The sequence below is a fragment of the Lactuca virosa genome, chromosome 5, assembly GCF_052849685.1.
Source record: "Lactuca virosa cultivar CGN04683 chromosome 5, Lactuca_virosa_CGN04683_v6, whole genome shotgun sequence".
NCBI classification, from domain to species: Eukaryota; Viridiplantae; Streptophyta; class Magnoliopsida; order Asterales; family Asteraceae; genus Lactuca; species Lactuca virosa.
The window spans coordinates 453,418,181-453,440,368 of NC_136430.1; the positions used below are offsets into that span (position 1 = coordinate 453,418,181).

At 32.6% G+C, this 22,188-nt stretch overlaps 2 protein-coding genes and 1 long non-coding RNA gene across 4 annotated transcripts in view; 2 read left to right on the plus strand and 1 right to left on the minus strand.

Moving 5' to 3' along the window:
* Nucleotides 1-1,583: 1,583 nt before the first annotated feature.
* LOC145116542 (uncharacterized) lies at nucleotides 1,584-2,434 on the plus strand. The gene is made up of 2 exons (XR_013712155.1): nucleotides 1,584-1,766; nucleotides 2,091-2,434. It is a non-coding gene; the product is annotated as an uncharacterized LOC145116542 (long non-coding RNA).
* A 2,581-nt stretch (nucleotides 2,435-5,015) lies between these two features.
* The window catches only part of LOC145114467 (Guanylate-binding family protein), a 194,096-nt gene continuing 176,923 nt past the window's right edge, over nucleotides 5,016-22,188 (minus strand). The window contains exons 1-17 of one of the 2 annotated variants that reach the window (XM_079050482.1): nucleotides 9,116-9,605; nucleotides 8,629-8,731; nucleotides 8,385-8,454; nucleotides 8,258-8,296; nucleotides 7,915-8,032; nucleotides 7,763-7,820; nucleotides 7,582-7,646; nucleotides 7,462-7,468; nucleotides 7,306-7,366; nucleotides 7,170-7,229; nucleotides 7,001-7,020; nucleotides 6,828-6,893; nucleotides 6,578-6,745; nucleotides 6,228-6,485; nucleotides 5,930-6,142; nucleotides 5,564-5,835; nucleotides 5,016-5,447 (exon numbers count right to left, since the gene is read on the minus strand). In XM_079050482.1, the coding sequence (XP_078906608.1) occupies nucleotides 5,306-5,447; nucleotides 5,564-5,835; nucleotides 5,930-6,142; nucleotides 6,228-6,485; nucleotides 6,578-6,745; nucleotides 6,828-6,893; nucleotides 7,001-7,020; nucleotides 7,170-7,229; nucleotides 7,306-7,366; nucleotides 7,462-7,468; nucleotides 7,582-7,646; nucleotides 7,763-7,820; nucleotides 7,915-8,032; nucleotides 8,258-8,296; nucleotides 8,385-8,454; nucleotides 8,629-8,731; nucleotides 9,116-9,207 (1,812 nt within the window). In that variant the 5' untranslated portion in view covers nucleotides 9,208-9,605 and the 3' untranslated portion in view covers nucleotides 5,016-5,305. Of the gene's footprint in view, nucleotides 5,448-5,563; nucleotides 5,836-5,929; nucleotides 6,143-6,227; nucleotides 6,486-6,577; nucleotides 6,746-6,827; nucleotides 6,894-7,000; nucleotides 7,021-7,169; nucleotides 7,230-7,305; nucleotides 7,368-7,461; nucleotides 7,469-7,581; nucleotides 7,647-7,762; nucleotides 7,821-7,914; nucleotides 8,033-8,257; nucleotides 8,297-8,384; nucleotides 8,455-8,628; nucleotides 8,732-9,115; nucleotides 9,606-22,188 lie in introns of those variants that run through there. The other variant, XM_079050481.1, reaches the window with a different exon arrangement.
* On the plus strand, nucleotides 14,984-16,908 carry LOC145114464 (3-ketoacyl-CoA synthase 11-like). Its single transcript, XM_079050478.1, has 2 exons — nucleotides 14,984-15,702; nucleotides 15,987-16,908. The coding sequence occupies exons 1-2, from the start codon at nucleotides 15,100-15,102 to the stop codon at nucleotides 16,788-16,790; spliced, it is 1,407 nt and encodes a 468-aa protein (XP_078906604.1). The 5' UTR covers nucleotides 14,984-15,099; the 3' UTR covers nucleotides 16,791-16,908.

The following is a 22,188-nucleotide window of genomic DNA, read 5'->3' on the forward strand; positions in this document are numbered from 1 at the left end:
ATCCCCGAGCTATCAATACCAAATAACATCCAATTAAAAATGGATTCCAATCCATAACCATCAGTCCATAATTTGAGTAAAAGACCATTTTACCCCTTACCTAGTTCGGTCCAAGACTAAAGCCCAAACCTACAATCCAAAAGGCCCAAACATGGGCCAAATATCCCATGGTCAACCTTGATCAAACTTCTGGTCAAATTCAAAGTCAACAGTCCATGTTAACCAAACACAACGTGTTGCCCCTTGGCCACGCCGTGTTCCGCCAACATCCAATCAGTCGGGAAAAATCCCGGCCACACGCCGTGTTGGATTGCCACCACGCCGTGTTTGCCCGAGTTTCAACAGCTCAATACATTAAGTTGTTTTCACCGATTCCAAGAGCTCCAAAGCTCAAATCTAGTCCATAATGTGGTTCAGAAGGATAAAGTTTCCAACTTTATCCATTAGGACTACCCAAAAAGTTCAAAATTCAATCCATAAAGCTTAATATTGCAAGAGCTTAACCAACAAGCACTTAATCCTCAAAGTCCAAAGTCCATCCTTTCCAGAAGTGATTCAAACACCAAAACGGTCCCAAAGGTTGGTGCTTTATAGACATACATGTCCAATGCATGTCTTGAACCTGTATTAGGTCAAAATGAGGATTCATGACCTAATCTCTATGCACGACATCAAAACTTGATTATAATCCAGATCCAAAACACTACCAACTCCTCTTGACCTGAAGATTCATAAAGTTGTCAACTTTATGAGGTCTAACTATTCCATCATTCAAGAATAAGAAGATAAAGGAACAAAACTCAAGATCTAACAACTTGGAACGATTAAAATCGAGTCTTGTACACTTAAAAAGGTCCAGAAGAGTGCCATGATGGAGAATGGGGACTTGTTTGCTTGATTTTTGTTTCCTTCCTCCCCCTTCTTCCTTCTTAGCTTCAAAAAGCACCAAACTAGCTCTAAAAATGGAGGAAGATGATTAGGGTTTCTTTCATGCTTGAGGGGCTGAGAATGGACAAACATTAGCCTCCTTATTCCTTTAAATAGGGAGCAAAAACCCGGAAGATTAGGGTTTTCATTCCAGCCGTCAACACGCCGTGTTCCAAGAGGCAAGACACCGTGTTGACCTTAATGAAAGTCGCGCTTCTTCTTATCTAGACACGCCGTGTTGGTTCCTCCAACATGTTGTGTCCAATCCTCAAAAGGGAATTTATTCCCAACAATTGTTCCTCAAAATTCCGGGCGTTACATATAAGTTGCACATGCTCTTTCAATATTTCATAATTAGGTCAAACTCTTCCAACATATCAACCGCTCCCAAAAAGTTTCCGGTACTTGTTTCTAATGATCCCTTTATTTCTTAAATTAATCATATGCCACTTTATCAGTTATTTCATTATTTCTCATTATTTAATGCATTTGTGAGATTATCTAAACCAATGCATGTTCTTTAAGACCCTGGTTGATATGCGTCTGACCGAGTCAGGTCATATATTTTTTGCTGACTCGGTCAGTTAAAGGTGTTTGATAAACTAAATTTGGGTGTCTGATTCGAAAATAAATGTATGATCGAGTAAGAAGGAAGAAATCGACTGACTGAGAAAGGGAGAAGAGTTTCCAATTCTACCCTTGCCCTGAAGGAAGAAATCAGCGCCTCCATTGTTTCTTCTCATCCTTTAGCGCCGACATTTTTCCCGCAACCAGCAATCGTCGCCGATCCTCTTCTAATCAGTTTCGATTTTTTGAAGCCTCCTTCCTCTTCTCATCAGGTACGTTTCTTCCTTTTTCCTCTTCTCACCAGTTCCGATTTTTTGATAATATATGGGTTTTGATTTATGATTGTTCTAATTGATTATTCTACTTTGTATAAATTAGTATAGAAACTGTAGTATGTTTGAGTTGTTGGTCATTTTTCTTATGGCGTTACCTTGTTCATTGAATTCTGAAAATTTCTCAATGAAGTTACTCTGTTTTCTAGTATTTTTATGTACAGAGTTCGAAAATTTCCATCTCATATTTTGATTTTTTCTGATTGATATATTGTTGTCTAATCACTTGTCATTGATAATTGACCACATAAAATGTTGTCGTAGAGATTGATGAAGGGGATGTTCATCATCTCCCCGAACCCCTTGATTGTTTAATAGGGACACCAATTCCGCCATTTTTATCAAAAACCTATGATTTGGTGGATGGCGCGTGATTAAACCAGGTCATCTCAGGGAGTGATAAAGGTGCAAGCTTCATTGTGTTGGATCCAGTGGAGTTCGCAAGGGTAATCTGATTCTTTTTTTTTTCATTCGAATTTTCATGTTTTTCTTTTGTTCTATACATCTGTAGCATAATTCTTCTTTGTATATCATCTTTTCTCTTTCCCCCTGTAAATTTCTCAATGTAATCTTGACATAGATAATGAAGGTGTTTGTTTCTTGATCCCTATTCTAACTTGGTTTTATTGATTTTTTTATGCTTATATCAAGTTAATTTATTCCTCTTTTAGCATTTGTTTGGACATCTATATATATATATATATATATATATATATATATATATATATATATATATATATATATATATATATATATATATCAAGAACTCTTTTGTCCTTCTTCATTACCTTATGTTAATGAGATGCACTATTTATCATGTGAATAACAAGAACAATATTGTTGTTATATATTATAGATAAGTATATATTATGTATGTTGGACCTTTGTTGTTGCTATTGTATTTTTCCGTATGTGTTTGGTTTGAAATCAGGTGTCTGATCAGATGTACAATCAAGCAGCAAGATAAAATGGTCATTTTTTATAAGTCAACACATTCAGTTAGATGTACAATCAAAGAACATGGTTTCTTACTCAATCATGATTTCTTACCCAGACAGACATTTCCCGATCAACACTTTCTCAGTCAACAATTATCAAAATAGACTTAATTCTATTACTAAGATGTTGTGAATCCACATAACCTTTCTTATCCAAATGACCTTTCGGGAGTCCTTTTCTAAGTATTTTATGACAAAAATATAAAACTTTGTCAAGCTCTTTTGAATATCCTAAGCATTTTAGAGAGAATGCCTAGTATATTCAAAAGAGCTTGACAAGGTTTTTTTTATTTTTGGTAGAATTCTAGTATACTAGAAATTTAATATTGGGCCTTAACAATAATGTAATCTCTTTTAGGACCTTTCTATACCAAAATTTTCATCATGCCCGGAGTAAGACCCTCCCAAGTTCTTGAGTCAAATATATCAACATGATTAATATTGTTATTCTAGGATTAGAACCCATAGGGTTATACTTGTCTTTTGGTATGGGAGAATTACATGTCAATGGTGGACTTAGTGTCTGAACGTTATACCTGTAGATTGATACTGGTTAATGTAAGTCAATGGCGGACTTAGTGTTTGAATGCCATACTTGTATATTGTTAAGAAATATGAATTGGTAATGGGAATTTAGAAGTTCTAGAGTAGTATAATTATGGAAATGAGTAGCATTATTAGTTTATGATGGTGATTGTAATATCATCAGTAAAAAAATGCAAATGTATAACGGACTCAGTGTCTATAGTGCTATATTTGAAGGACTGTTGCAGAAGAGTGATGGTAGTCTTGGTGACTGTAATACCATTACCGATGAATTAGTAATTTATATAATATTAATTATTATCAAAAGAGATTATAGAAATTAATTGTAGCTAACGTGATTGTAAGTCTATTATGCGCTCTGGGCAAGTAGAATGTTTGATAGCATGGTTAGGGACATTGTATGTCTATTGGGAATTAGTTGTTACTTGTTAGTAGTATGCTTAGTGTTCTAATTACCAGTATGTATCGCTGATGAAAATAATGGTTATTGTGGTATGCTTAGTGTTGGAAAGGTCAACCTGATGAAATAATGTTAGTCATGATAGTCTTAGTAACTATAATATCATGGACTAATATTAATGATGGTTTGGATTTACTATAACACCACGATATTGAAAATAGTTATTAGTGGTGGTCTTGGTGACGTAGTACCATGGTATTAGGATCCATTATTTGTGGTGATCTTGGTAATTGTAACACCACGTATTGATAATTGTTATTAGTGGTGGTCTTGGTGACTGTAACACCACGGCGTTATGAGAATGTATAAATGCTTGTATGTTAATATTATATTTTGATAATAGCCTTGGTGGCTATAATATTATCATTTGGAGAATTGTAAATTTATAGTAACCTTGGTGGTTATAATACTATACTTGCAAAAGAATATGTTGTTGTGAAAGTTTAGACGACTTCAATGTCATGAAGAGAAATGTTGGTTGGAGGAGTTGTAATATATGTAGTATTGATTACTACTGAGGAGATGTTGAGTGTAATTGATGGTGACTTGCTTACTAAAAGTTCAGTATGAATAATAAATGGCGGACTTGGCGTCAGTAATGTCGTACTGAATATTGAATGATTGGAAGGCACTTAGGAATATATGATTGAGAATGTGTTGATATATTTACTTGTATAACTAATTTATATTTTGTAAGCAGGTTGCTCGCTGAACTCTTTGTAGCTTATTTGTTTGTTGTTTGTCTTTCAAGTAGATGAGTAGAAGGAAATGAAGTTAATAACGCACGACTTGGATTCTTATACTAGATTATTGTAAGATCCTCTTTGATAAATACTTGTACTGATTTGTGACATGAATGTACACCGAATTTGTATTGGTTCATGTTTTATAAATAGAAGATTTTGGGTGTACTTTTTGTTAAAGACGTTACAATATACAAGTCATTTTATTTTATACGGATCAAAAACCAATCACATAAGAAAAATTAAAAGCACAGAGACCATGTTTATCAAGAAAAAGGCGAAACATGCAAATTCGGGAAACACATGGACCATTTACATAATTTTGTCTTATTATTATTATTAAATTACTATCATTCAAAATCTTGCATGGTTAAATGACATGTCTCAAGAAAAAAACAAAAACTTGAAATTACATCTTGAAAAATAAGGTCACAACAATCAATAATAGAACATAATATATGAGTAGAGGAAATATGGGTGCGTGTAATGTACAATCAATCAATCATCATACAAATAATTTGAATTGCTAAAGTTACATACATCCCACTTCTCTCCTTCACCAAATCCTCCTCCTACATGTTCTATAAAATTTATATTTTTAATTAAAAGGCAACCACCTTTATATATATATCAGTATCATCAACCCACATCACACACACACCAGACCCTTCTTCCTGCATTTTTGCTTTAAAAAAAAAAGTCAAAAGCTCTTCGCCTGAGGATGAGGATGCTCTATTCTGATCTATCCCGAACTTTTGATCCGTCAGTGTACAACGGTAACAACGAATTCGACCCGTGTTTGTGTTTCATCCTCCCGTGGCACCGCCAGTACACCAACAATATCACCGCCACCAATCCAAGTTGCACCGCCCATCTGTCATTTTATACATCCTTAAATCCAACAAATAGCAACATACTTGCGTATTTCTTGAAATAAAAATCCAATTGCAAGATTTTTGAGATTGAAAAATTAGTAAATTATTTATTTACCTGTCTAAATCAAGAACAGGGCTGTAAACAAGTGTCTCCCAAGTTGCCACAATGGCATGCCACACAGGATTGTAATAAAGAGACTCAGGTGACCAAAACATTCGTGTGTAAGTCTCCAAGAAGATGAACATAACCCATGCCCCAATCTCTATCAATATAAATTTTATAACAAATCTCCCTACAATCACCATCACAAGGGAGAATGCCACCAACCAATTAAATAATCTGTGGTTATATTCCTTTATGAATAAAGATCTCGACTTTCCCATCATCTGTTTTTATCATTAAAATATAAGTTATAAATACTAAAGAAAACATTATTAACATGGAATTATTGAAAGATATGATATGGAAATATGCTATAACCTTGACCATGCGTTGTTCGTATATGGATTTTGAGGGCCCCACACATTCTTTTTCAAAGCTTTGGTTGCAGTGAAGAAACCCTGCATTGAATTTGGCCATTGATGGGAGTCTAAGGACTTGAAGTTGATCCATTTTGTCTTCACATGTTGTGTAGAGTGCTTCACATAGTTTTGATGACTGATATTGGTTTGCCATCATAAAGTTCTTAAACATCTGCCAACAAATGTTATAAAATTATTACAATTTACAACTATTATATAATATACTTTTCTGACTCATGTAAAAATAAAATTATTACCTTTTCAATGTCTTCATCAAGCTGTTCAACAGATTTCTTTGCATGATGACGACCAAAATGTTGTTCATCAAAAGATTTCAAAGCTTCTGATCTTGAAGCTCCATGAATGGATAATAGGGAATCCTCAGAAATGGGTAAAGACACTTTACTCATATTATCCTCATATAACTTCAAACATTTCTCCAAGATTTTCTTGTTGAACACCTCCACAAGAGACCCTGTTGAGGGAATCTCCCCCTTGTTCAAAGCATCCAAAATCTGAAACCAAACAATCAATTATATTATCTTATACGTTTTATTTTCTAAATCAATATAAAAAAAAAAAAAAGTTAGAGATAAAGAGGAGGCACCTTTTCTAGAAAAGATACAAACTCGTTTCCATTAAGGGATTTTCCCTGAACAATCTTTGGGCGAATAACAGATTTAACAACTTCTTTTAATTCTTCTCTCCTTTTGACATAATTTTGGTCAAGTTCCCCATCTTTCAAGTCACAAAGCTTTGTCCTTTGAAGATGTGGCTGATTGAAATGTGACATAGAATTATCAGACAAAATGTCAAAATTAATGATTTTTTTTTATTAATGTATGTAAAGAAGTTACTTGTGGTAAGCTGAAAGCTGTGCTATTATCACCCATGATAGCTAGAGAGTCTCGAATCTGGTTCACCTATTTTAATTTTTCAACACAACATAAATTTTTAGCATAAATAAGTGTTTTACAATTTACACTTTATATAATTAATATCTGAATGACAAACATCTGATGAGTTGTACCTGAGCAATATTCTTGTCACCTGCAAAACAAGATGTGTTTCTAAGATTCCATAACAAATACAACATTCTCCCGTTTGAAAAGAACTTAATCCAAGATTACTTTTTTACCCTTTAGTAAACATTACAAAATATTACGAGTAGCATATATGAAAAAAAGAAGAAAGCTAACCCTCAGAGTTAGGAACATGTTGTAGAGCTTCATCCACCATTTCTTTTACAGACTTCCCCTCTGTTATAAAATATTTAAGATATGTAAAAAAAAAAAAGTTATGAATTTTTATACAAATGGAGTTGTAATAACTTACGTAAGAAGTCACGTTGTATAAGCCACAGGAGTTTTGCAGGTTCAAATGCCACATCTTGCCCCTGTAATTATATCAAAAAGTCAAACCAAAATTTTGACCACACTTACTATCTTTAGTAATATAAACAAGAAGATATCCAAGTTGTTCAAAAGTTACCTTGACTCTGTAGATTCACAACCAAAAAAAAAAGAAAACTAAAATCAGTTTTGGTCATGATATATGATTTTAAGTTTTTAACAATAAGATCATCATTGTCAAATTCAAATGAAAACCAACCTTCCATAGAACTCTTCAGCAAGCTCAACAGCAAAAGACAATCGGGATATATCAGCTTCACGTATCTGAAAAATAATTAAAAAAAAAAAAAAAAAAAAAATAGCAACAGGCTTACATTTCTAGTTTGAAAAAACTAAAAAACAAATAAATAAAAGAAGCAGTTTTTAAAGATGAAACTAACTGTTTCAGGCAAATTGTAGATAAGCACTGAACTTAAAACCGTTGCTAGAGCAAATATCCTGAAGAAATGTGGATCAGAAAAGATAATCCATTGATTATAATTTATAAATTTCATAATTTATAATGTATAAACAACAAGAAAAAGACAAACACCTGTCATCATAGACATTTGATTTCCCTATACTTTCAAATCCTTCTGTATCCAGATAAAAGACTGAGGTTTTAACTCCATCAATGTCCATTTCAACTGGTGTTCCCCATACCCATATTCCTAAAAAACCATAAATGAAATCTTACATTTATACTTGAACCAAAAATTTATAATTGTGGAATTTCAGTTTGATTTGGCATATAGTTTACTAAAAAAGTCTATGACTAATAATCAAATACCAAAATGTCCACAATCTGTTTTCACAAATACATAAATTTGGAAAAGAATGTATATACAAAAGAGAAATGTTGTATTTGATTATTATATAGTAAAGTAATTGAATACCTTTTGTTTTAGTGTCACGCATGTGGCCAACACCAAAACCTGCAAAGTATCAAACTTCAGGGCATAAAATTCTGTCAAACAAAATCAAATTATTTGTGGCATAAACTTGCAAAAGTGATGATTATACCTTCATAACAAGAAAGTGATAGAAGCTGATTAAGCAGAAAAGATTTTCCAGATCGATATGGACCAATCACCTAATAAGATAGTGATAAAAGAATTTGTAGTTAAGATTAACAAGAGGAAGAATGACCATTTTGCATTTATTAGCCCTAGAAAGAATGTCAGAAGCCAGTCACCAATGGATTTTTCATAGAGATTTATAAAATATGAAACTAGAAAACATCAATGGCTTTGAATATAAAGCTTACAGCAACTGCTGCAATAGGATTTGTTATTCTTCTAATAGCCTCCAGTCCTTCAGTAGAAAGACGAAGTTTTGTATGACCAGGATCAGGTTCTACAATAGGAAACCTGTAGAAGAAAAGAATGGTCATTACAAAGCTAAAATAAAATAGATAAACCTCCAACTTGAGCTCCAAAAATTAAGCTAACAATTTGCACTTTGACTTTGTGTGTCAACCCTAGCTAGAGCTTTCACATGCAAAGTAGACATGAAATATATATTGCTAATTAAACTCAAAACATTGTCCGATTTGCAGGGTTTTGATGTCAATAACTTTGTATACTGTAATCATTTATATCAAGAACAATACAAAATCCATACGAATACGAAGCTTAAAGTAACCCATTGGAGATCCAAAGTCAAAAGTAAATCTCATACGCATTGACCCACATCTCAATATTTTCATGCACTTTTCGATATAATAAAGACGCAATAGATTGGAGACCACTCACGCTTGATTGAAATCATCAATTCCAAACACCCGAGGAGGGGATAACCATAAGAAAATAAAAAAGGAAACGATCCACCACAAAGTCTTCGACATTGATCTGAACCAAATGAACGTGCTATCTTCCAAATGCCATATATGTAAATCTCGAAAGCGTTCCACAACAGGGCAAATCAACAACAGATATACAGAACGTGTTCTGGACGTAATGAAGAGAGAAACCAAATAGGAGAAGGGATCTCAAAAATCTAATTGTGTGGAAGATTGCCAAAAGGGTTTCGTGTTTAGGGTGAAGTAAGATCTGGGTTTTTGGAAATGATGATGGGATTGCAGTAAAAGGGGAAGAATTTGTAAAAAAATAAATAAAAAGGGACTTCGAAGTTTTTATTTCTTTCCTTTCTTTGAAACTCGAATTCAGACTGGAAGACAAAGGGGAAGAAATTGAGGGGAGTGATTTTGTGAATCTTGTCTAATGGTGAGGAGGTCACATGCTTTTCCAAAGTCCGAACCCATATTACCGACCTTTTTGGATTTTGATTAGATGAAATGTTTGTACGGATGTGCAAACTAATATTTTAATTTTAAAAAATATCAAATATTATAAAAACTGTATGATAATGCTATGATCATAAACACAAGTATATGATTTTACAAAATTATTGACAATGAGATTTTCAAATCTGATTTGTGTGGTACACACAACTTGTATGATAAATCTAAGTATACCAAGATATTACTTGCAAATTGTAATACATAATACTAACATTCAAAAAGCTTAATTTAAGCTAAGAATTAAATAAAAACATAAGCCTTGAAATTGAAAATAATAAGAGTTATAGTCCTCAAAACGGTCATTCAAGTAAATACTTACAATACATAAACATCATAAGCCTAGAAAATATTTGCAATACATAAACCAACATGGTTTGAACTTAGAAATACATAAAAAGAAGCATAATTACATAAAAACATAAACGCCAAATTAAAATAGTATGAATTATAGCCTTCAAAGTGGTAGTCTTCATGAAATAGCTACTAGAAATCGTTATCCAATCATTCTTTCGGTTCACCCCTATCTACTTCGGACATTAAAGGCGTTACGCCTTGTACAAGCTCTTCTGCATAAATATAGTATTCAACGAGTGGTAAAAGCGGTCATTTGAGGGAAACAAAAATTTGTGTCCTCTTAAAGCCATCCAAGTAATCCTTCAAGCAAACACATACTTGCATCGATTGGGTTGTGAGTTGTGCCTTTCGTTCCTATATTACCCTACTACTAAGAGAAAAAGTTGATTCCGAAGCTACCATGAAAGCTTGGACAGCTAGTATATCTCGGACTAGGGCGGTTAGAATCGAAAACTTTCTTTTCTTTCCATCAAGCTAACATGTTAAGGTTTTGAAAATCCTCAAAGGAAAAGTGGATTAAAAAGTTTGATGTCATATAATTGTCCAATTCGCTATTAGGAGCCGAAGTTCGTTGTGGTAGCAACAAAATCAAAGGTATTTTCCAAATATATTTTGAAAACTTGAGTTTCATAACGGTAACCATATATATATATATATATATATATATATATATATATATATATATATATATATATATATATCATCTAAAAAAGGTTTCGATTGTAGTTGTAGTCTTTTGATGGCATTTTTATTGTTCGAAGCATTATCGAGTGAAATAGAAAAAAACTTTATCTTCTAATTTATATTTCATTATAACATCTAGTAAATTTTTTCTTAAATTTGCTCCGGAAGACGGATAACCAAATAATTTAAATTCAATGATTTGTTTCATCAATAGCCATGATTCATGATGAAACCATGACGGCTAAGTAGGAATTTGCATTTTCATGGGGGAGATCCAAATGTCACAAATAAGTGAAAGGGAATCATTATAGTTTAAGCCTACAATTATCTTCGATTTCGCTTGTGCCCATAATCTAATAACACCACGTCTAAGAGTAGTACGATTTACAACGCTATATCGCGGTTGGAGTTTCGTTTTGATTATTCCCGTAAGGCGAGGGTTGTCGAAGTGGTCGATTGGAATGACTTCGTGGATGACAAATTGGCAAAATGTTTCTCGAACATCATCGGTGTTGTAAACCGGTTTAGAAAACTACTTGGGTCTCTAAACCAATTAAATAAACTCAAGACATGTTTGGGCCAAAAATATATCCATCAAAGACTATGTTTACTTGGACTAGTCTACATGGACATATTTATATAAATAACTAGGGTTTGGATCCTCCACGCGATGCTGCGGAACCCATTATGTTGAAAAACGCAGTGCGATATCGAAAACTATAAAAAGAATTATGTAAGAGATGAAAAAATAACTTTAATGTGCGGAGTAACTCCTTTTCAATTCATACATAGAATGTAAATTACAAATGTCAACAATCCAAATGTCATCGTCGATTATATCATATCAAGTAGATCACAAAAGTATTAAATTAAAGTTTCGATCCAAAAACTTATGTATGAAGGAGATGGACGGAAATAAAACTTGAAAATGTATCTTAAGGAATTAATAAAAAAGAAGGCTATAAAATAGAAACTATACAAGGGACCAAAAACATAACTTTAAAATATTGTAAAAGGACCTAAATCATAACTTAGAAAATACCAATAACTTAATTTTAAAATTATGAATGGAAACTATTAGATCAAAATTATTTAAAGGTAAAAAGTATAAATATAAAAATTTACTATTGTCAATACTAAATCTCTACTTGTAGATAAAGGCTTATTTAAGAACTTATATTATACGCTATCTAAATAATGACTTAATTTTGACAGATATATATATATATATATATATATATATATATATATATATATATATATATATATATATATATATATATATATATATATATGTTGACGTGGGAACATGAGCATTTGACAAAACGCTCTAGTTTAAACAAAAAACTTCCTTTGACAGTACGGACATTTAGCTTTTAGTTTAAACAAAACGCTTCAAATCTAAAAGCTATTTCATATGATGTTTAACAAAACGCTACTAATCTTTTATATCAATTTTCAGAATTGCCCTTAAAAATATATTTACATATTTATTTATTTTAAACAATTGTCATTTTATATAATTTTACATATTTTAAAAGTTTCCAACTACTTTTATCAAACATTCATATAACAAATAAAAGCTACAACTTCCAGCTACTTTCAACCAACTACCAGCTTCCGGCTACTTTTGTCGAATACACCCTAAACCAATTAAATAAATTCAGGGCCTATTTGGTCCCCCAACCTAGAAAACTACCTACAATACTCCGAAAGAAATGATACCATACGTATACAGCACTTCGTCGAACTTTTCAACCTGACAAAACGATACATTGAATGTCAAAAACAAAGTCCTAAAAACAAGACCGCTTTTAAATGTATAATCATCATAATTAAATTGTTCATAAACTGTATAAATTTCAATCTTCGTGTTTTTGCAATACACACACACGTTTTTCAGGATGTTATAAAAAACCAAAACCAAATACCCATCCAAACCAAATACACTTTGGTTTATTTGATTTTCTGGCAATTCAGTCAACCGAATACCGGTTTGGACTCAGTTCATTTTCCTCTAATTTGGGTCAACCGAATAAGACCTTGATTAATATCTTTAGTTTTGTTTTAGTTTTTAGTATGAATATACGAATAAGTTTTAGGCTTTTAGCAAACTTTAGGGGATATTTTAACTTTTCTCAAACTGCAGGTACTTGTTGCATAATCAGACATTAACCATTCGTACAATGACTGTGACGTTATATATTCATTGTTGAGAGGTGGTATATAAATGTAGTCTAGGTGACATTTAGCAATACTTTTGTTTTAACTCGGAAAGTCTCTACTGGTTGTTTTTGTTATGCGTTTGGTCTCTGTCTTACCTAAAAGGACTATTATGCCCTTATTTAAATAAATTAAAATAGTCTTTTTAGGTAAGATAATGTGAGGTGGGGATGAGGTTGAAGTGTGTTTATTTAAATAAATTAAAAAAATCAAAGGCGAAATAGTCTTTTTAGGTAAGACAGGGACCAAATGCGCAACAAAAACAAACAATAGGGACATTTCGAGTTAAAAAAATAAGTTAGGAACCAAACACACAAATTACCCCAAACCATAGGGACCATTCGTGTAATTTACTCTAAAATAAGAGTAAATTACACGAATCGTCCCTATGGTTTGGGGTAATTTGCGCTTGGTCCCTAAATTATTTTTTTTACTCGAAAGGTCCCTACTATTTGTTTTTGTTACGAGCTTAGTCCCTACTGTTTGTTTTTGTTACGCACTTGGTCCCTATCTTACCTAAAAAAGACTATTATTTAAATAGGGAAAATTGAAGGGGTAGATAAGGTAAGATGAGGGGGTGGGTGTTTATTTAAATAAATTAAAAAATCAATGGTGAAATAATCTTTTTAAATAAGACAGAAACCAATCTTGTAACAAAAACAAACAGTAGGGAACTTCCGAGTTAAAAAAATAAGTTAGGGACCAAACATACAAATTACCCTAAACCATAGGGACCATTCGTGTAATTTACTCCTAAAATAAAAAAAAGCTATTTTAGTTTCCTGGTTTATGAACCAAAAATATTTTGCCTAAAACATATAAAACATATAGAACCTTATTCAGTTTGCCCGGTAAACCAAATCAAATAAATCAAAACCAATTAAGTTATATCTTATTCGGTTTGGTCACAATTAATTTAGAATAGTCAAAGAAACAACCGAATAACACCCTAACGGCCTAACCTAGCCAAGACCGGTTTAGGACAGCTAAGATATGATCCAGGCTATTTGGCCCAGAAATGGTCCAAATCCTATCCGGATAAGCATTAGCCAATGTTGAGCAGCCCAGTATAGCTCAAGCCCAGTTCCAGCCCGACACAAAAGTAACAATTATAAAACCAAATGATTTCACCAGTTCCCATTCCTTATACATCAAACGAATACGATCCACATACCCATGTTTAACAGTAAATAAACCTCTGCTTTTGCAATAATGAAGAGGAAAACATTATTGCAAACAATTCCTTATACAATGGTTCTTTTTTGCACTTACAATCACGCAATTTATCCAAAATCACTCATTATTGCAAACAATAATGTCTTTTCTTTGTAGTCTCACAGGAATAACTATGATGATACTTTAGTAAGAAAAACCCAATAAAAAAAAAAAAAAAAAAAAAAAAGAACCAGACCTAGGCATTTGCACTTAACAACACATTAACAGATTAAACAAGTACAAAGTACAAGGAATTGACAGATTGTCCCCAACTCATACACAAGTGAAACCTTTTTAAAGATTTTGGAAGCCAATGAACTAACAACTTACTATACACGTCCAACCACTATTATTAATATTTCCACAAAACACAATGTCAATAACTTAAAAACATTAGCCCAAAGGATTTAAACTCTTCTACTTTATCATGTTGATGTAAATGCAATATCAGCATTTGCACATGGAGAATCATTCCATCAATACGTTTCAAGATTTTAATAATCACAAAAAAGGTGATGGGATTCTGCACAAATCAGTTTGCATATTCACAAACAATTTCACATGCATATAATAACTCATAATGTCATGTCTAATAAAAGCTAACATGTCTATAACAAGAAAGTAATTTTTTAAGGGGGGCGATGTGAAGAAAAAGATTATGCTCTTACACACCATTTTATATTTGTCAAAAGTATAAGCAAGAAGATGACAAGTAAATGTAATAGTGTTTCTGTTTACAAAAATAGACTGCATCAGGCTTTTTTCCGCTTGTGTTCATGCATCTTTTTATGCATCACCATCATGGAAAAAGTAAGTGATATTGCTACAAGTCTACAACCACTACTTATTATAAGTTTGATAACCAGGCTTATGAAAGTTTCATTGGAAAACCTTCATCAGTAAACAAACACATTGTTGATTGAAAAGATTTCTTAGTTGTCTAATTAAGTTCAAAACACTATGCCTACTATCAACTTCACTTTGAAGTATCTACAAGAAGACCATGTGTACTCTAGCTTCAATACTGCACCAAAACTTATCTTAATAACCTTACTCATGAGTCTTCTTTTGTTAGGTTTCTACATGATCAAGAGAAGTTCATGTGGAGTTTACTTAATAGACTTCGCATGTTACAAGCCTCCGGATGCTCAAAAGTGCACAAAACAGTTCATGCTCGACAAAGCAAAGCACAGTGGATATTTCTCAGAAGAAACTGTGTATTTCATGAGGAAGGTTCTAGGCAAATCAGGAATTGGTGACTCGACCTATTTAGCAGAGGTATACCTGGCAAATATTCCTGACCCCTGCATGAAAGAATCAAGAAGGGAAATGGAATTGTCTGTTTTTGGATCGATAGACATGTTGTTGGCTAAAACAGGGGTACGATGTGATGACATTGGGATACTGGTTGTGAATTGTTGTATTTATAACACTATGCCATCTCTTTCTAGCATGATAGTGAACAAATATAAGCTTAAAGAAAGCATCATCAGCTATAATGTTGTTGGTATGGGATGCAGTGCAGGACTCATGGCAATAGGACTTGCAGAACAGCTCCTTCAGGTTAAGCTTTTGGCAACTTAGAATCTGATCACCTACTTTGCTTATTATCTATCTATCTGTCATGCTAAACAGTAAACACTGCTAATGCTAAGCTCCTCAATACGTCAATCAGCGTCTATGATCTATCATCGTCACATTCCTATCCAGTATCCTGATTTAAATTTTATGTGTGTTTGTTAGATTGTTTGATTGTGTAATATGAATAAAATGGATTTCTAACGGTCTATAATTTGATATCAACGAGAAAATGCAGAGAACCTAACAAGATATGTGATATTTCACAGGTGCATCATGACTCCTATGCGTTGGTGATGAGTACAGAGAGCATTACCGAGAACTGTTACCTTGGAGACGATCGTTCCAAGTTCCTTACCAACTGCCTGTTCCGCGTCGGCGGAGCGGCGATCCTCCTCTCAAATCGTCCTTCTGATCACAACAATTGCAAATACAAACTCCTCCACACTGTACACACCAACGAATCGAGTTCGGACAGGTCGTACAACTGCATCGTTCAGGAAGAAGACGACGCCGGGAGAAGAGGCATCACTGTTAATAAAGACCTCTTCAATGCCGCATCCACCGTCGTCAAATCAAACGTAACCGCGCTAGGTAAGCTAATCCTTCCGGTGTCAGAAAAACTCATGTACCTAACAAATAACATCGCCAGAAAACTCCGGCCAAAGGCGGATATCCAACCTTATATACCAGATTATAGCAAATCCGTCGAACTCTTCCTCCCGCATGTTGGCGGGAAGCCTATGCTAGACGAATTACAGAAAAACCTAGGGTTTGATGAGAACGCCATGGAATCTTCTAGAATGACGCTGTATAGGTTCGGCAACACCTCTAGCAGCTCTATTTGGTACGAACTGGCGTACGCAGAGGCAAAGGGTCGGGTCAAAAAAGGGGACCGGGTATGGCAAATTGCATTTGGGTCGGGCTTCAAGTGTAGTAGTGTTGTGTGGCTTGCATTGAGGACCGTTGATTATGATGAGATGAATCTTTGGACGGATGAGATTGATGAATTTCCAGTCGATGTAGATTGCGATGATGGACCATTACCCATATTTTTTGAACGCTCAAAATAATAGGAATCATAAAATTATGGTATGATGTTTAAGTTATATAATAAAGTTGTTTTATGGGAATGTTTGATAAAACATAATTATCATTGTTTAGTTATACTACTTTATAATTCTCATATGATATGATATCTATGAATTTTATTGTTAACATTATAAATTTATATTTATATATATTTAAATGTGGAATGTTTAATAAATTTCTTATAATATTTACCATCAATAAAATATTACTTTTAATTTTCCCGAGTAGTCTCGTTTGACATAATCACTAGTTGTGATACCTATGTATTACATGAATTTATTAAAAAAATAAAAAATAAATAAACATAAAGATCTAACAATTTAGAAATTTTAAATTTATACAAAAAAAAAAGAGAAATATTTAATTATTAAAATTGAAGTGTTTATTTATTTTTTAAATTTAAATAAATAAACAACTAAAATAATTAGATTCAATTTAGAAATTATAAATTATAAGGAAAATTGCATTAATGAATTGGGTATACATTTATTATAATTAAGTATTATATGAAATTTGATAAAATGGAAAAAATATGCAAAATGACACATATATATATATATATATATATATATATATATATATATATATATATATATATATATATATTTAATATAAGTTTACCACAAAATGACATGTGACATAATACATAAGAGAATGACAATTGACAAAATTATTTTCATTTATTAGGGAGGATGTCATTTTAATAGAATAAGAGTATACAATATGTATGTAAATTTCGGTAAAAAATGTTAACTTATTTTTTAAAATGGCAACGTATGTATACTTTAATTTATTTATAAACTATTTCAAAATTTTATATACACTATGTGTGAGATCAATGTATTACATGAATTTATTTAAAAGAAAAACTAGATATGAAATTCTAAACATTTAAAAAGTTTAAATTTATAAGGATATATATATATATATATATATATATATATATATATATATGTGTGTGTGTGTGTGTGTGTGTGTGTTAAATTATTAAAATTAAAGTGTTTTTTTTCACTTTTAAATTTAAACAAATAATTTAGATAAATAAACAAAGGAAACTAATGAAGCTTTAATTTAGTCATTTTAAAATTAGAAAGAAAGTCTATTAATGAAATTGATATATATTTATTCTTACATTTAAATAGTGTGTTAAATTTAATAAAATGAAGAAATCATAAAATGACATATGGAAAAAAAAAGTAAGAAGAAAAAATCATGTACATAATGCATTAGAAGATGACAAGTGACAAAATCATTTTTATTTATTAGGGAAGATTTCTAATAAGACTTAGAACCAAAAATGCCAACTTGCTTTAACTTTTTCTAGATTGTCTGTGTATATTAAATTAATGTTGTATTATGTTTAATTGATTATCATGACATGCCGATTGGATGATATTGATGATCTTAATTTCATACCTAACTAGGGTGATATTATCATCGTTTTACGGATGACGGAATGATGTGACTCAAATTTTCGGTTCGACTTCTGGTTCTGGCTGCTTTGGTGAAGATATGAGATTGGTTGCTTCGGTGAAGATCCGAGATCAAAACAGAAAACACACCGTCAGCCGTTCTTCGGGAGGGGATCTCGTGAAAACGATACGAAAGTTAAGTTAGCGACGTGAGAGAGGTGTGATGGTGAGAGAGTGAGTGACTGAGACAACTTAGCTTTTCTAGCGGACAGGGGATACCTTTTATAGTAAGGTCTCACAACCAGTTGGAATGATTGCTTTTGATTAAAAATGAAAAAAAAAATTGGGTTTGAAATTCAGAATGTTACACACCACATAACATAATGTGATTTAGAGTTTATGCGGTGCGATTTCTAATTTTACAAAGCCGCACTGCACCTCACACACAAACATACACATACACACACTCATATATATATATATATATATATATATATATAATCATTCTACGTAAATAAAATGAGAAAGAAGTTTGTTTATTGCATTTTACAACTAGAATTAACATTGTATGTTGGTTGGATTATATTGTAACACTTGTTTTTAATCACAACTACTTATGTGTAAGAATAAACAATAATTAGTGGAAGAAAGTGATAGTTCACTCTGAGACGATTCTGTGGATATAAAGATCGTTAAAAACGGAGTTCGTATGAGAAATTTAAGGTCGTTCGAAGTTGAGATAAAAATACGTTGCTACTTTGAGAAAAGTCAACAAATTCAAATCATTGATGTGGTTTAATGGCAAGTCAGAAGTGACATGCATCAAAAGGTCAAGACACGTGGCAATTAGGCAATATACTTGGCGGGTTTTAGGGAAAACAACACACCATAGTGCGGCGAGGAGGGTGTTGTGGCGTGTTTTCGAGATGGTATAAATATGTGTGTTGTGTCATTTGAAGATTTTTGGCACACACGATCGGGAGAGAGGCTCGGGAGGTGTTTTGGAGACTTATTACCGCAGAGGTGTACTAGCATGCGGGGTATGGAGATCGAGTTACGAGACGAATCAAGGTATTTTTATCTTGTTATTACGTAATTATGTTTACGTAGGTATTTTGTAGAGGGTTGTTAGACTCGAGTGTTAAGGGATTCCATAATACACTGCTATTACCAAAACCCGATGATTAGTGAAATGTTAATCTGGTCGGTGAGGATTATATGCCCTAATTTACCAAGATTAGTTAATTTGGTTAACGACTTACGGGGTTAAGTAGTTAGGTAATTGTATTTGAAAATTTGACTAGTTTGGTAACAAATAGTTACCGAGTCTAGTTAGTGATCGGGTGATTGATCACAATGATTACTATATGGTGAGATTAGACTAGTTTCAATGAACTTTATATATTGTCCAAATAGGTCTGGACAAGTGATGGATTGGGAAGCAACGCAAAGCTAGAGATCGGAATAATAGTTAGTCTTCACTAACTAATCAGGTAGGTAACCACGCTTCAAAATAATAGTTAGTCTTCACTAACTAATCAAGTGATGGATTTATGTTCTCATATTATTGTGTCGGTTAACCACACATGCTTCATCAACAATCATAAACTCGAGTTTTCTCATTATTTTCACTTTGTAGTCCCGAATTGGTGTGCTGATTAACCACACACACTCCACCACCGACTTACAAAGAAATGATGTGTGTTTCATGGATTAACATACAATTTTACATTTTTCCTAAGTAACTAGAGTGAGATTTTTTTCGTTTCCTAAGTAACTAGAGTGAAAAGGATACTCATTCAACGGTCATTTTATAGGTCGTTTCCTTATACCTCTCTTATAGCACAACTTCATGAATGAGTTTTACTCTCGATTCGACTGGCGAATTATAATTCTTTTATATATACTATTATAGAAAAAGGATCGGGTGAGGACTCCAATTTCGGTGAGGACTGCGAGGACAAATCTGAACCTTTCATCCAAAAAAATGAATGGTTGTGATTTTTTTCCAAATTTTTTTATTTCTTTAATTAGGGGCGGTGGAATTTTTGTGAATAACCCAAACTTTTTGTGGGTTTCCTCTTAAGGTGTAACACTCGTATTACAATATGGTTTAGTTTTTATTCTCTAGGGCTAAAGATGGAGTTTCATCTTTTCCCTCGCGTGCCCTTCTCCTTCTCTAACCTTAGTCGTATTTTCTTCATCCTCCCACCTCGTTCCTTCCAGATCCCCCACCATTCTCCTCGCTTTCGTTCATCGTCACCATCGACCGACCCTCCTCCAACAACGACTCCAAACGGATCGCTCAAACTCCTTTGCCCCTAGCCCGAACATGCTTTGAACGACATTTCTCTTCAGCGGCCTCTACATCGCCGACTTCTGCTTCTCCAGCAACTGAAGACGTTGAAATTGCTCAAATGCTTAGGTGATTGGGATAGATTATTAGAGACGATAGAGACTGCATATAGTGTTTGGTCGAAGTTCATCCCGAGAGGCTACAGGTAACCGATGTTGGGCTTTCAACTCTCTCTAATTGTTCCAAGTTGGAAATTCTACACACCATCAAGACACCGGAATGTACAAATACGTGGGTTATCTCCATTGCTCAGCATTGTAAGTACTTAAGAAAGCTTCACATTGATGGGTGGAGAACAAACAGGATAGGAAACGAGGGTTTGATAGCGATTACCAAACTCTTGTTAAGGGGGTGTTTGATTTACCTTTAAGAACTGGTTCGAATTGGGGTCAACCCTAACTCAACAAGTCTAAGCAATCGCTACAAACTGTCAAAAGCTGGAAATATTAGCTTTATGAGGAAGCGAAACACTAGCCAGATGGGGAGATTTCATGCATTGCATCAAAATGTGTTTCTTTGAAGAAGCTTTGTATAAAAGGGTGTCCAATATCAATTAAAATGTGGAAGCAAGATTGGATGGCAGATTCAATGTAAACCAAGAACCAAGGATGTTGTTCCTTGCACTTTCAGAAGGTGGACAAATGCCAATAGCAACTCATGAGTCATGAAAACTTAAAAATTGATCAAAAGCTTGTGTTGTGTTGTTAATATCTGATTTTTTTTCTTTTTTTTTTCTTGAATTTAATCTGGAGTTGAGGTGTTGTTTTGATTTGAGTTTCCATATGATCATTCAACATTTATCAAATTTTAAATCTTTAATTTATTTACTTTTTACTATAGGTTGAATGTATTTATTAAAAATATAATGTTATAAATTAAATGTTAAATAATTAATGAATTATTATAAAAAATGTTGTTTGAGGGTAATATAGTCATTTTGCATTATCAGTCAGATGCAAAATCAAACAACAAGTTTCAGTCAGAAGTCCATTCAGTCAGAAACTCTAACCCAGTCAGCTTCTAACTTAATCAGATCTAACCCAGTTAACAACTATCAAACGACCCCTTAATGTTTTTATTTTAACCATCTCGTGTATATATATATATATATATATATATATATATATATATATATATATATATATATATATATATATATAACAATAACAATAACAATAACAATAACAGTAACAGTACAAACTAATCAAGCATTTTTTCAACAATAAACATCAAGCGAAGCTTTAACAACTTCAACTATGAAGAAAAAGAACAAAAACAATAAGATAAATATATGAAGTTAAGTTGTAGTAAAAACTAGGGTTTCAAAAATGCAACCGCCCTTTTAAATTAAAATAAAAAAAATAAAAAAACCATAGCCACACATTTTTTAGATTGTGTTTGAGATTTCATTTTGAAGTTAAAAATGATTTTTACTCAAAAAGACTTATTGATTTATGAACGTAGGAAAACGAGTTTTTAAAAAGGGGTTTATATTAGTTTTATAGTTGCAAAAGTCAATAAATTAAAAAGTATTTGATTTAATTTTGTATTTTATCTACTTTTTAAACATAATAAATCATAAATTGTTTCAAAAAGTTAGAAATTATGACT

What these genes read in the sequence shown, in the direction of transcription:
- LOC145114464 (XM_079050478.1), top strand. Translation starts at nt 15,100, where the DNA reads ATGCCTACTATCAACTTCACTTTGAAGTATCTACAAGAAGACCATGTG. An exon ending in TTGCAGAACAGCTCCTTCAG is followed by an intron (nt 15,703 to 15,986) that starts GTTAAGCTTTTG and finishes GATATTTCACAG; the next exon opens with GTGCATCATGACTCCTATGC.